We start from the raw sequence: 13,759 nt of genomic DNA, 5'->3' as shown, positions 1-13,759 counted from the left end.
CGCGAGCTGGCCCCGCCCCGCCGGGCTGCGCGCTGGGAGCGGGCCGGGCCGCGCGGGGCCGATGCTGCGCCGGGCCGCGCTGCTCCCCCGCGCCCTGGGCGGCTGGGCGGGCGCGGCGGGGCGGCTGCCGCCGGGCCGGGGCTGGCATCGGGAGCAGGCCTGGCCCGCGGGGGTGGCGGCGGTACCGCCGTACGCCCGCGGCCTGCGCTGGGCGGGTGAGCGGCGCGGCCGGGCCGGGCCGGGCCGGGCGCTGTGTCGGGTTCGCCGCGGCCTTGTCGCGGTCGGCGCCGCTCGGCTCGTGTGTCCCCGCGTTGTGCCGACGGCTCAGGCCGGGGCACCGCGCGGCGAAGGGCCAGGGCGCTGTGCTGGGCCTAGAGCTGTCTTGTCTGCCTTCAGGTAAACTGCACCAACATGGCACCACAGAGACCTCCCAGGCCACCCTAGCCAGCGTGTCTCCTGTTTTTGCCGTGGTAAGTACTCGCAGGCCTTTCCACCAGCGGGGGCAGCTTGTGCAAGGCTGCAGGGTGATGGTGCTCTTTCTTTTCTTTTGCTTTCCTCTTTTTTCTTTTTTTTATTCTTCAAGCGTCATAGAAGCAGGTGAATTTGTATACAGAGAACACCCTTAATGCTAAATTTTTAAATCGGTGGTTTGAGGTTTTCCGACGTGATGACCAGTCATGGCACACAGTGTTGATCAAGATGCTTTTCTAAAGTCCGGCACCTGGCTCTTAATTGTGAAGGCAGGTCAACTCTTGGAACTGCTGCAGTCAAGATTTCTTGTTAAGTTTGCTAAGGCTTGCTGATAGCTTTTAGAAATATTAGTCCTGTGTCTTGATAGCTGTAATTCTAGATAGACGTAGGATTTGGTGGAAAACAAACTCTCTCTATGCTCTTTTTTAAATGAGACTGAAAGCTGTTTGCAAGCTGCTTAGTTTGCACGTTATTTTTATTTTTTATATTTTCATATATATAATGACAAATGTTATTATTAGTGCCGATAAGGGAAGGTGAGGCCTCCTTGTTGATAAGGAAAAGCAGCCATTCTGCAACAAGGTGAACGTGGCCGTGTAACCTCCGCTGCAGCTCTCCTGGAGTGCCTACTTAGGTGTGCTTAATTCACTGAAAGTTGTTCTTAAAGCCAGTAACGTGGAATTAAGCTAGATGGCTTATGAGCAAAACAGCAGACTTTCTGATTAATCCAGACAGCAATTTTTCCAATAAAATAATTTTACTTGGAATACAAGAGTTACAAGAATAATATGAATAACACATACTAAGATAAGAAGAATAGGTGCAGACAACTAGCTAAATAGCTTGTCCTTGCTGTACTTGACATGGGCACAAGACCTAACAACACAATCCATGGTACTCTTTAATTTTATTTGTAAATTTTTCAGGTTGTTCCAGAGGAAATGGCTGAATTTTTAGTCCAAAAATGCCTTGCTGGTCTCTTCTCCCTTGGATCCAGTGATAGGATGCCTGGGAGTAGCTCACAGCCCTGTCAAGGGAGGTTTAAATTGGATGTGAGGAAACATTTCTTCACCGAGAGAGTGGCCAGACCCTGGAACAGGGTTCCTGGAGACATGGTCAATGCCCTAAGCCTGTCAGTGTTTCAGGCATTTGGACAATACCCTCAATACCAGGCTTTAAATTCTGGTCAGACAGTTGGACTCTGTGATCACTCTAGGTCCTCCAACACAAAGTCTGTTCTATTCTAAGTCTGATCCTCTGTAAATCACATCTTTAACAAGGCTTGTGCAGCAACATGGTAATGCAGCTGACACTGGTGACAAATATGGTGAAATACATGGACATTTGGTGCAATATTTTGATTAACTGGGATGAACATAGAAAGTTGCTTTTGCTTCATAATCTGTTATCCATTTAGCTTCCAGGGAAGTGCAAATAATTTTAGAAATTGATTTCTTGTTTTATAGTGGTACCATGAAAAAAAAAATTTTTTTTCCATTCCTTCAGATGAAGTTTGACAAAGAAGGCAATACTACCTATTTTGGTACGTTTTCACTGTAAGTTTTGTTTGTGTTTTTTTGCCTTTTCTCCTTGTTCCATACAGAAAAGCCAAATTGAGAATCTCCATGCAGTAAATTATGTTTTGTGTTTATTTGGATGTTGCAACAGTTCCTCTGTTTTGCCCCTTCCTATTGGGTCTTTATAGCACCTTTACTATTAAAAGTTTTGCATATTTAAAAGTAATATTATAAAAATAATGCATTGCCATCTCACAGAAAGGTAATTTTTGCTTTGTCCTTTCCTTTTCTGATCAGCATGCTACTTTCTTGCTTTCTGCTTGCCTTGTCTTTCCCTGCTTGGAGGATTATCTACGCTTTTTCAAATGAGTCACTCACTCATTTCTGACATGAAATCAATTGCTGCAGCCAACTCTTTCCCTTATATCTAGAACTTTTATTTTCCCACTCAACATACAGCCTTCTAATCTTTGTAGAAAATAACTTAAATTGAGGAGTCAATGGGCAGAAAACTGTTCTAAAGATAGCCCAGCGTTTTGTTTTGTTTTGTTTTTTGGTGGGACTTAGTAACACACTAAAATGTCATTTCAGAACATATGTGCTTGTCCTCTAAATGTCTTCATTTATGTCTATCATTCTTATAACCCAGAAAAGAAGAAAACAGAATTGTACCAGGAATTGGGTCTTCAAGCTCGAGATCTAAGATTTCAGCATGTAATGAGCATTGCAACTAGGAACAACAGGATCATCATGAGGATGGAGGTAACGGCTTCCCTGTTAGCTGAGTGTAAACCCTGTTTTATCCTTGCACTTTGATTTTCTCGCACAGTTGTTCTAATAGCAGCTTTCTCTGACGTGCAGTCCAGCAGTAAATGTGTCTTTGTGGCTCTCCCCAGAAGTCAGAGTTGTGAGAAATCAGAGTTTGTTCAGACTCCTTACATCATGTGCTTTCCCTTTCAGTTCTTGAAGGCTGTCATAACACCAGAGTTTCTTCTGATCCTGGACTATCGTAATTTGAGTCTGGAGCACTGGCTCCTCAGTCAACTGGCGTCTCAGCTGGCAGGGGAAGGCCAGCTGGTTACATATTCCCTGCCCTTTGAATTCCGGGCCATAGAGGCAATCCTGCACTACTGGGTGACCTATCTTGGTTTTATTTAAATTGTTTGGGAAGTTGTTTCATACAGGGGCCAGTATGATTTTATTCTTGTGTTAGTACTTACACATACACATTTGTATATGTACACATATGTGTATATGTGTTCTGCACTTTCTGTGACCTCTTCTTTGATTTTGACTTTTGTGGCTTTAGCTCTTACAATTTTGTGTGTGTATGTGATTTCATTCCCTTCCCAATAAAGTGCTAATTGTCTTTGGTGGCTTTCACCACCATTGGGACAATTAAAGAACAAATCAGAGTTTCTAGAGACATCCTGTGGCTGAAATGGAAGTCACACTAAAGTGCTGAGGTTTCTGGCCTCTTGAGCAGAAGTCAAAAAATTATTCCAAGCTATCATTAAAAATCTTGCTAATTAACATGTCTAGACATGAATGCCTTACCTTTATCAGCCTTACTGGTGTGGTAGTCGCTGAGTTTCAGTTCACTTTTTATTAAATACTGTATTTTACACAGGCTTTGTCTCGTAAGTGGTATCCATATAGCAAGTATTTTCCAGGCATTGGAAAGCAGGTTGTATTAATTACCTGTTACTGCAAATTCTGTGTTGAGAGACAGGAGTCAGTTGCCCAAGTCATTCTAAATGAATTGTTTTAATTCTTACAAAGGATCATGTTGTTATCTAGATCAGCAAGTTGCAGGGGAGACTTAACACTTTGCAGCCTCAGATCCTTGAGACACTGGAAGCTCTAGTGGACCCCAAGCTTTTGTCTGTGGACAGGAGTAAACTACACATTCTCCTGCAGAATGGCAAGAGGTAAATAAGCTGTGAAGAGATGTAACAATAGAAAATGACATGCATTGAAATGTTAGAAAAATGGTATCTGATACTAATTTCCTAGATTACTGTGATGCCAGGTTGTGTGTTTTATTTGTAAATGTAAAAAATTGTGTATGTAATAGCTAGTGATACGGGTGAAAAGGGAAATATATTCCAAGTTGTCAGAAGTACAGCCGTGCTTCTTAGACAGCATCTGACGGAACAAAGCAACACTTAAGAGAACAAAATGATGTGAAAACGTTCCCCATAACCTTTGGAACTATGCTTTCATTATTGTATGTATATTATGCTTTAAGATTCCTGCTACACTGGGTAGCTTCATTATTAGTATTGATATTAGCCTCTCTGATATAACACTGCATATATGCACTTGTTACGTGCTCACAGAGTGTTTGGTTTTTTCTGACTTACAAATATACTGAGAAAATACATCTGGATCCTTTCTAGTGTGTGTCTGTACCTTACTGGTGCTTGGACAGATCACTTCAGTTGCTAAGTGTATTTCCTGTAGAGAATATTTTAAAGGAGCTTTTGGAGCCCTCCAGGGAAGTCTTTCCTGGCCACTCTGGCGAGGGTGCCGGCTGGCAACTCATTTAGAGGTTACCTTTGTGCACTGATGCCACTGGGGATTACTTGACCTTTTGCCTGTTCTTTCTTTAGCTTATCAGAACTGGAAACAGATCTTAAAGTTTTCAAAGAAACAATCCTGGAGATCTTAGATGAAGAAGAAGTAATAGAAGAACTCTGTCTATCTAAATGGACTGATCCACAAGTATTGTATGTATATTTTGAAGCCACATACTTTTTTAACAGTGAATTTTGTTTAAGGATAGCTTGAACACTAAACTGAATGTTCCTGCCAAAAAGCAGCTCTAATTTCTTAAAACCCTAATACTTCCTCCTTCAGAAATCACTGTATTTGCCATTTTGGAAAGGAACTCCGCTATCACTAGTCATATTATGCAGTTACAAATAGTGCTTGGCATAACAGGCCAGCTCATCAGGTGTGTAATGGGATGGGAGCAGGATGGTAGAAAAAGCAAATGTTATTTTTCAGTATAAATCAAGACTTTTTGGGAACGTTTTCCTCGGTTTCACTAAAACTAAAACGAAAGAGGCTTTTAAAGCTTGTCTTGAATATGTCAGACACCACACTTCCTTTACTAGAAGTGTTCTCAACACCCTGCTTTTCTAGCTTTTGCCCACCAGCAGAACCTGAAGGAAAGAGGCCCTGCACTCAGGTTTTGGTGAAAGACGGCACACACCACCAGCAGCACTGGTCAGTTTAATAAAAACTATAAAGCATAAAGATAATTTGTGTCAGGTCCAAATATGGATTGGGGCTGAATTGTGTTTAAATCTGGAGCATACAGACATGTTTCGTGTCTAAGCAGATAACAGAAACTATCTTTCAGGGTCCTTTGTGAAGTCGCTGAATAATATTTTTGCCTCGCTTCATTGTGTGTGGGTGTTGATGCTGTTCAGGCAGTAGCAGGGCTTTGAAATCAGGAGATAGTTTCTAGCCCTGCAGACCTTAATCTAACTGTAGCAGAAACTGAGTATTGCACAAGGGGGCCATGGTTTCCATCTCTAGTGCATCTGCTAGAGCAGTGTTGTAGGGGTTCTGAATTCCAGCTGCTCCTGAGCCAGCAGCTGGTCCTTGTCCTGGTTTTGCTCACAGCCTTCCTTTCCACTTAATACTTAAGTGTGTTGGCAAGTCTCTTGTTGCCTCACAATAGATGGACAATGTGTAGGGGATATCTGGGAAAGATGCCACTGTCACCTTACACTCTTGTGTCAGGAGAAACCTGCAGTCACCCCTGCAGTCTTTCAGACACAATTGCACCAAGGTAGGAGGGATGGTGTGAGGTTGTTTGAGGAGTGCTGGAGCCATGGATGCAGTGAAGCAGCTTGTGCATGAGGCACCCTGGAAAGCACCAGCCATGACAGCATGTTTGCAGGCAGGCTGAAAGTGTGTGGACAGCTCTTTTTTGCTCCAGGATTGATGCAAATGATGTGTGCTATTTGATGGACTTGGGAAGCCCCAGTTAGGCATGTAGGTGCCATCAGAGGACTTTTACAGAAGGAATGGTGAGCTGAGCCCAGAAAGATAGGATGAGGCAGGCCTTGTATCTTTGTGTGAAGGAGCAGCAGACTGTGGAAGACTCCTGAGGCAGATGGAGGCTGGTTAATGAAAACACATCCAGTGCCAGTTATTTGCACATCTCTATTGCTTTGTTTCCCTTTGTGTATCAGAGGAGCTAATCTAAATGTAGAGGTATCCTTCAAATAAAACCTTGAGTTGAATCTATAATACAGCAGATAGTGCTCTGAGGCTTTCAAGTGTGCAGCTCCTCTCATTTCCATGCAATGAAAACCTCAAGGTCTGGAGGGATTTCAAATCAACTTAGCCCCAAAAGACAGAAACCAGGGGCTCTGTTAGGGATCTTCAGAGAGCTTTCGTGAGTTGATTTGTAAGCCGTACTACTTTTTTTCATGAAAACCACTTCAGAGAGGTTGCTTAAACAGTCAGTAGTGCCGAGAGGATATTCTTTAAAAAACTTTAGTCTCTTCAGTCTCTCTAGAGAAATGAGATCATACTACAAAAGAAAAAATTATGAAGAATCTTCCTGGCTTTGCTGCAGATTTCAGTTCTTGTGGATCTCGGGTGCCTCAGGTTTCATCTACACAATGCCAGAAGTACACATACCTCTTTCAGAGGAAGGCTGCTGCACCAGCAGTGACACCGTGAATTAAGGTGAAAGTCCCTCAAATAGACGTCCCTTAGGAGAGGTCATTCTTTGGCTGCTTCAAGCTCCCAAAACACTTTGCAGTAATTGCTGGGTATAGCTCAAATTTCTTAGAACAAAACTATTTAATTATACACCTAAACCATCTCCATCACTGTGTAGTTGTTTGTTGACTTTTGGTTATGTTTTATTCTTGGAGTTTTTGACTACACAGTTATCAGCTCCCACCACTTCAGGGCACTAAGTGAAGCATCTCCTGGCAAAATTGTTAGCACTTTATAACTTAAGAATCATATAAACATTTATAGTAATATATATAAATAACGTAAAATTTATATAACTTTGTAATGTCTGAAAAAGTAAGATTTACAGTGATGTGCCTGTCTTGATGCACCTCAAATGCTAACTGCTCTACCCAAAATAATTGACTGCCTATGCTGAGCAGCTGATAAATATAAAACTGCCTTTTATTTTATGCTGTTGGCATTGATGGAAGTGTCTCACCGAAAAGATTGGATTTTGAGGTCCAGTGTCTAACAGCACTCTTGTTACCCACAACTCTTACATTCCTTAACCCCTCAGTAATAGACTTGGATACAATATGTAGCTAACTGGAAAAATATAAATTGTTGTTCGCAGTGAGGAGAGTGCCTCTGGGATTGACCATGCAGAGGAAATGGAGCTGCTGCTGGAGAATTATTACAGACAGGCAGAAGATCTTGCAAATGAAGCTCGTGAACTCAGAGTACTGATTGATGACTCAGAAAGTATCATCTTTATCAACCTGGACAGGTTAGCTACCTGACGTGTTGGATTGCCAAAAGCTGAGCAGAATTTAATGCTGCCTAGGCCTTATCAAGTCTGCCTGTGAGCCGTGTTGGAGAATTTTGCCTTCCATGAGGGTTTGAGTGGACTTGCAGTTACAACTGTGTTGCACTGTCCTTAGAAGTGAACTGGATAAAGCAAGCTAGGCATCAGTTTTCCCTAGCACCAGAAACCCAGCCTCTCTTAGATCCTTCCGGGGAGCTATTCAATGCAGGAAATGTCTGCAGATTTAGAGGCATATTAAAATTCTAGGAAGGGTTACTACCCAGAGTCTGGCTAGGGTACTCGGGTGTTTAGTGCAGGCTATGTTATTTACTCTGTAGAGTGATACAAGAATCAATAACTTGTGAACAAGTATGTTCTTTCTATGCTACATTTTTGAGTACTAGTCAGATTTCTTACTGAAAAATAATTGTACCTTGCATTCTCAAGGCCTGTGTCTTGAAGGTTGGTGTTTAATATTCTTTCTCCTCTACCGAGAAGTTATGGGCAGAAGGAATTAGTAGATGCTGCATCAGGAAACCACAAAAATCCTTTTTGTGGAGACATGAATATTGAATTCTCCCAAACAGCCTCAAGTTTATAGTCTGCAGAATTTACCAACTCTCCTTTCTTGTAAAGCTTATTAATTTGCAAGATAACAATAAATTTTTGTTTCTTGTAAATACGGACATATAAATTCCAGCCAGATAGTGGTGAGAGGACACAAACTTTGACAGGAATTTGCTCTGTGTATAAACACCTTTGAGAAATTAGTATACTCTGTGTATAAACACCTTTGAGAAATGAGTAATGCTGGAAAGTCTGATGATGATTAAGCAGAACCGGCTGCCTCAGAGGTATCCGATGCAGCAATGTCAAAACAGTAGCCTCTTTGTGTGCTTGTTTCATGATCTTTGTCACTGGATTGTCAAATTCCAGCCTGACTTCTCTTTCACTGTCTTATTTTAGTGCATGCTGTATGGAACTTGAGAATTTAGGCAGCAAATCAATTTTTGGATTCCCCTTACAGATGTTTCTCCTTTCTTTAGCCACCGTAATGTGATGATGAGGCTGAACTTGCAGCTGACCATGGGGACTTTCTCTGTCTCTCTCTTTGGTCTCATAGGGGTTGCATTTGGTATGAACCTGGAGTCATCTCTTGAAGAGGTGAGGGACAAGTGCTGTTTTGAGCATGAAATGTGGGCCCTGCTCTTACAGTGCATTTTAAATTTGGTACACCTCCATTCCTTCCACAGGTAAAGCTGCAGTGATTCATGTGTTCATGCAGTCACTGTTCTTGTAAGCAAATTACTGCATGGCTAACTGCACAGTATTGCAGCCTTCTTATTGTGTCACATCCATGGAAAAGTAATGGGAAAACAAATTTTTGGTTGTATAAGGACTGAGTTTAAAGTACTATGAAGCTTGCTTTAAACATGGAAAAGACCAGCTTCATCTTCCAGATCCAGGGATAATTGGCAAGCAGCCAAAGGAAATAGTCTACTGTCAGTACATGTTTATACCTGAACTAGGAAGGGGGGTGGTTACAAACTGGGGGGTGCAACTTCAAAACTGCACATACGGTCTTTGAAAGAAATGCACAAAGGTTTCTTCTTTTTAAAATCAACTAAATATAGGGACTGAATTTTCTAACTTCCTGATGAAGGAAGGAAAAGTGCATGGGACAGTGTCAGAATACAGTACAATGATTCCTAAAGAGCCGTTTTCCCAAGGTAGGGCTTGGCTGTTGGTGGGAGAATTTACCACTTCCTCCCATAAAGGAGGAGAACGCTGGTGGGGACAGAGAGATTATCTTTGGGTCCTTGCTTTTCTGAAGAGATGGTTGCATGACTGATGGTAACATTCTGTCGGTAGGACCCCAGGATATTTTGGCTGGTGACAGGGATTATGTTTCTGGGAAGTGGTCTGATATGGCGACGCTTACTTTCCTTCCTGGGGCGGCACCTCGAACCTCCACTACCTCCTCATGTATGTATGGCTGGCCAGGGTTTCTGTGTCACGCTCTGCATGGACTGGCCATTTCTAAAGCAGAAAATAAGCTGCTTTAGTAGGCCATAAGTCATGGGAGAGTTCAGCTCAGGTTTTACTCCTTGATAAAGTGCTCCCGAGCTGAACTGAATGAGGTGGGAAGCCCCAGCAGTGGCCCGGAGTGAAGCAGCACGCTGTTCCCTGAGGTGTGCCGCATTTACCTGCACTTGGCAGCCCTAGGAAAGCCAAGGCTCATGGTAGAAGCAGCCCTTACTTGCCTGCTCAGCTGCCGCGGCAGTCTGTTCACAGCAGGGGGCATAACTGAGGCTGCCTTTACTGCCCCACCCACATTCTAACTCTGATCTGTAGTCCCTGTCATGTAAAAGGCTAAAGATAAAAGGACGGTGAGCACAAGTACTAGCTGTAACATCTCTCTGGAGAACAATGGCATGGTTGTGAAGTCCTGACTCCCAGTCTGAGGTTTGTAATAGCTCCTCACATGCATACAAGCTGTCTTTGTTGTTGATGCTGATGGTAGCAAGCTGTAAGATGAGCATGTATGAGTCATTTTCCCTGTTGCCTACCCTTTCCTGCACTAGTGGGACCATATTGTCTACCTCTGCTCTGCACTCTTAATATTTATTGTGGAAGTGTTAGTACATTCAAAAGTTAAGTTGCTACAAGTGACAACAGAAGGCAGAATTAGATAAACTCCTCTTCTTCCCTGCTTTCCTTTGCCACTAAGAGGCAGATGGAAGTAGTTTGTTGTGGATGGTTGACTGCGGCTACAATTAACTGGATTATCCTTACCTGCTGCTCAAAACCAAGTCCATCATACTCTGACTCTGGCTTGGAGAAATGTACTGCAAGGGATTAGGGAAGGAGAAGCCAGAGACACTTCTGAAAATAAGGGGAGGAAAATCGGGGTTCGGGCCTCTGTGAAGCTTTATTTCTGTCTGCTGCCTACAGAGCAGCTTCTCATGTATTTACAGGCTACTTTGTTTCTTGCTTAGGTTCCTGCAGTTTTGAAAAAATCCCAACCAGCAGCTGGAAGAGTGGAGATAAAGAACACCCTCAAAGCAGAAACATTTGGGCTGAGCAGAACATTACCAAACCAATAGGAACACAAGGAATGAAGAAACTTCCATTGTTACAGAGTGGACTTCAGACACTTTTCTCGTATTTTTTCTTCCTTGCTGAAAACTGCAAGAATTTCTAAACTTGCTAATTTAATACATATTTTGTGCCAAAAAAACTACAATGAGATTTTTAATGCTCACACAGAAAAAGAGAGCAACTCCAGGGAAAACAGTGACATGCTTTCCACAGTGGTCTCATCTTTACCCCACATATATTCCATTAGTTTTCTGTATCACATACATACATGTATGTTTTGGGCATTCTCATGTTAAGTGTTTCTGTCAAATACTTCTTTGCTTAATGGCCCTTCTTAAACACAGTGGAATTCTTCACTTAAAGGATGACAGCAGTCAGCATTCATCAAGTATTCTGGTTCTGAGCTGCAGATTTAGGTATCTGACTTCAAATGTCAAAGAAAAATCCACCCCAAGAGTGGCTTTTTAAATGGATTTTTAAGGTCGTATTTAACTGCAGAGAACAGATTTTCCAAAACCAAAAGCAGAGCTGCATCTCTTCTGAAGCATGACTTCTAAATCAGCAGTATCCGAAAATAATGGTGTCCTATGTTTTATGTGAGCAATAACAGGCTTTGAAATGTAGCTACTTATCTTGGATATTGCTTAATAAATTTAGGCCCAAAACACACGCAGTTTCAGGAACAGGAAAAGGAGGCTTACAGATAATGCCCTCTTGTGTTTGCCACCTGACACCATTTCAACACACATTGATAGAGCTGCACTTTAGTAACTTGTGTCATGAGGACTAATTCAAATTCTGATAGAAATCAACAGATAGGTTGGTTGTTTCTCTTAAACAACCTATGCTTTCTCTCTTCAAGACAAACCATGGACTAGTCTGCACCACACTGAGTAGCCAAGTCACTAAAGGGTGTGGGAGCCTGGTGTTCTGTGATGGACTAAAGGAAGAATAGAAGCCTTATGCCCACTATTTGTGTTTTTTCTTAGGACCTCTCTGGGGCTTAGTTATACAGTGAGCAACTTCTTGGGTGCCACCAGAAAAATTACTGTACTGACAGGAGTTGGAAAGATAATAATTGTAGCTGTGAACATTTTTACTTGGGCCTAATAAGTCAAAGATGGAAATAAAAAGGTATATATATTAAGGTTTGGCAGGCCTGTGATCCTAGTTTGATTAAAATTAATTGTATGTAATTATTTTCAAACGGTTCTTTCTCTGCATGGGATTTCAACCACAGGTACAAAAGGCAGGAGAAGGTGAGAAAGTTAATGGGGCTTGTAACGTTTTTGAGGGTTTTTAGCTGAATTTTTTTGCAATCTTTTGGCTTAGCAGGTGCAGCTGTAAAACCCCTCTACAGGGAGCGCTCCAGTGGAAGAACCAAGGGCTCCTGTACCTTGGCTGACAGCTCAGTGCGTGAAGGGATGTGGATGCTGAAGGTTTCAACCAAGCTGTGGTTGCACAAGGCCGGAACTGAAATGTGTTGGTGCAGCTGTTTGGAAGCTTTCATATAAACTTTAGTGCAGAGAGACTTCTGTGGACTCATTTGGATTCCTGTACACAATTGATCTCAAGCACAATAAAAGCACTGAGAGAAGGACACGTCAGTATTTCAGAAGACTGCTTTTTCTCTCTACAGACATGCAAATGTTCCATGTTTTCCTTTCAGTTCCAGTAATCAAAATACATACCATTGCAATAAAATTACTCTTGAGATCTTACATGGAACAAACAAAAGGGAGAAGAGAGTGTGGAATCCTGCTGGAATCCCAGAGTGGGCTGGGTTGGGAGGGGAGGGACCTTTAGGCAGTGAGGTGGTGTGTAGTTGGCATTTATTTCTGTTTCAGTCTATGTGTTTCCCCCTACGGTCTCTGATTTGACCTTTCCCACGACAGGACGGTTGCAGTGGAAGAAAGCAAAGGAAGCCCCGAGCCTGGAGTGGGATGCCTCAGGCCTCTGCCAGGCGCAGAGGCTGCTGCTGGGTGGTGTGGAGGGCAAGGCGCGGGTGTAAAGACGATTCCCGACAGGGGAGTGCTGGAGTGCGCTGTAGTTCTCGGTCGTGTCCGCCAGGTGGCGATGGCGAGGCCGAAAAAGCGGCCCCGGGCGGGATTCGAACCAGCGTTTGTACAGAGGCATCTGCGCCCCAGGCGGGCGCCTTGACCGCTCGGCCAGCGGGCCGAGGGCGTGGCAAGAGGGGCAAGGGCGTAGTCAGTAAGGCGGGGCGTGGCCAGGAGGCAGGGGCGTGGCCAGGGGGCGTGGTACTTCTGTTCTTCGTGGCAATCCTGTAATGCCTTGTGCAGTCTCTGTGTGCTGTTCTTGGAGTGACCACCCAGTGTGTGTCTAACAAAACCTGTTAGAAAGGTAGTCAGGGATTGGAATTGGGGTCTGATCCCTACAGACTCTTGCAAAGCCTGAAGGACTGCAGTGATGAGTGTGCTCAGCAAAGGAGGTTTCTCAGTATCTGCTCAGATTTCCCTCAGCTCTGGGGGCCTGGTGGCCAGCTGGAGGTGGCGGGGACACACATGGGACCCCTTGAGCTTTGTGGGAGGAGCTGGGGGTTGGCACGGTGCGATTTTTTGTTCTTTGGGTTTTTTCCTGGTTTTCTGATTTCCTTTTTGAGCTCTGTGGTGCTAGGGAGAAAAATCTGGAAACAAATCAAACTGAAGGGATTTGCTGAGTTGCTTTGCAGAGAAGTGCCACCTTCAGAGGATGCACAAATCCACCAGGAAGTCAACGAAGGAGCTGTGGAAAGTGCAGCAGAGTGCAGGGAGCAGCCACTGTCCCAGCTCCCTGGTTTTGGGGGCATTAGTCCACCTACGGAAAGGAAAAAAGCCTCCCCGTCTTGTTTTCAGCCCTGCAGAGGAATGTCGTGTTCCAGAATTTCGGAGGGATTTGTGTGTGTCCTGTGCTGGCAGCTGCGTGTCTTGGGAGGCCATGGAGTGACATACATTGGGGGGACATGGGGGGACAAGGGGAGGACATGGGGGGGGACACGGGGAGGACATGGGGGGACATCAGGGGGACATGGGAGGACATCAGGGGGACATGGGGGTACATCGAGGGGACATGGGGAGGACATGAGGGAGATGGGGTGGACATGGGGGACGCAGGGGACATGGAGGAAACATGGGGGGAACATTGGGGACATGGGAAG

The 13,759-nt window shown here is 43.9% G+C and overlaps 1 protein-coding gene across 2 annotated transcripts; it reads left to right on the top strand.

Annotated features, from left to right (window-relative positions):
- The first annotated feature begins 15 nt into the window (after nucleotides 1-15).
- Nucleotides 16-12,205, top strand: MRS2 (magnesium transporter MRS2). Of its 2 annotated transcripts, XM_071553158.1 has the most exons (11): nucleotides 16-215; nucleotides 397-470; nucleotides 1,978-2,014; nucleotides 2,638-2,750; nucleotides 2,949-3,122; nucleotides 3,789-3,919; nucleotides 4,604-4,720; nucleotides 7,333-7,485; nucleotides 8,550-8,667; nucleotides 9,376-9,489; nucleotides 10,503-12,205. In XM_071553158.1, the coding sequence occupies exons 1-11, from the start codon at nucleotides 62-64 to the stop codon at nucleotides 10,608-10,610; spliced, it is 1,293 nt and encodes a 430-aa protein (XP_071409259.1). In that variant the 5' UTR covers nucleotides 16-61; the 3' UTR covers nucleotides 10,611-12,205. The 2 variants fall into 2 exon arrangements, with proteins under 2 accessions (XP_071409259.1, XP_071409260.1); XM_071553159.1 differs by lacking the exon at nucleotides 16-215 and having other exon boundaries at nucleotides 390-470; nucleotides 1,938-2,014.
- The last annotated feature ends 1,554 nt before the right edge of the window (nucleotides 12,206-13,759 follow it).

Source organism: Pithys albifrons, chromosome 4, assembly GCF_047495875.1.
Source record: "Pithys albifrons albifrons isolate INPA30051 chromosome 4, PitAlb_v1, whole genome shotgun sequence".
Lineage (NCBI taxonomy): Eukaryota > Metazoa > Chordata > Aves > Passeriformes > Thamnophilidae > Pithys > Pithys albifrons.
This window is presented reverse-complemented; position numbering and strand designations above follow the sequence as displayed.

Excerpts from the sequence above, each read along its gene's own strand:
- MRS2 (XM_071553158.1), top strand. The coding sequence starts at position 62 with ATGCTGCGCCGGGCCGCGCTGCTCCCCCGCGCCCTGGGCGGCTGGGCG. Across the intron at positions 216-396 it reads CCGCGGCCTGCGCTGGGCGG|GTAAACTGCACCAACATGGC; the intron begins GTGAGCGGCGCG and ends GTCTGCCTTCAG. Across the intron at positions 7,486-8,549 it reads ATCTTTATCAACCTGGACAG|CCACCGTAATGTGATGATGA; the intron begins GTTAGCTACCTG and ends TCCTTTCTTTAG.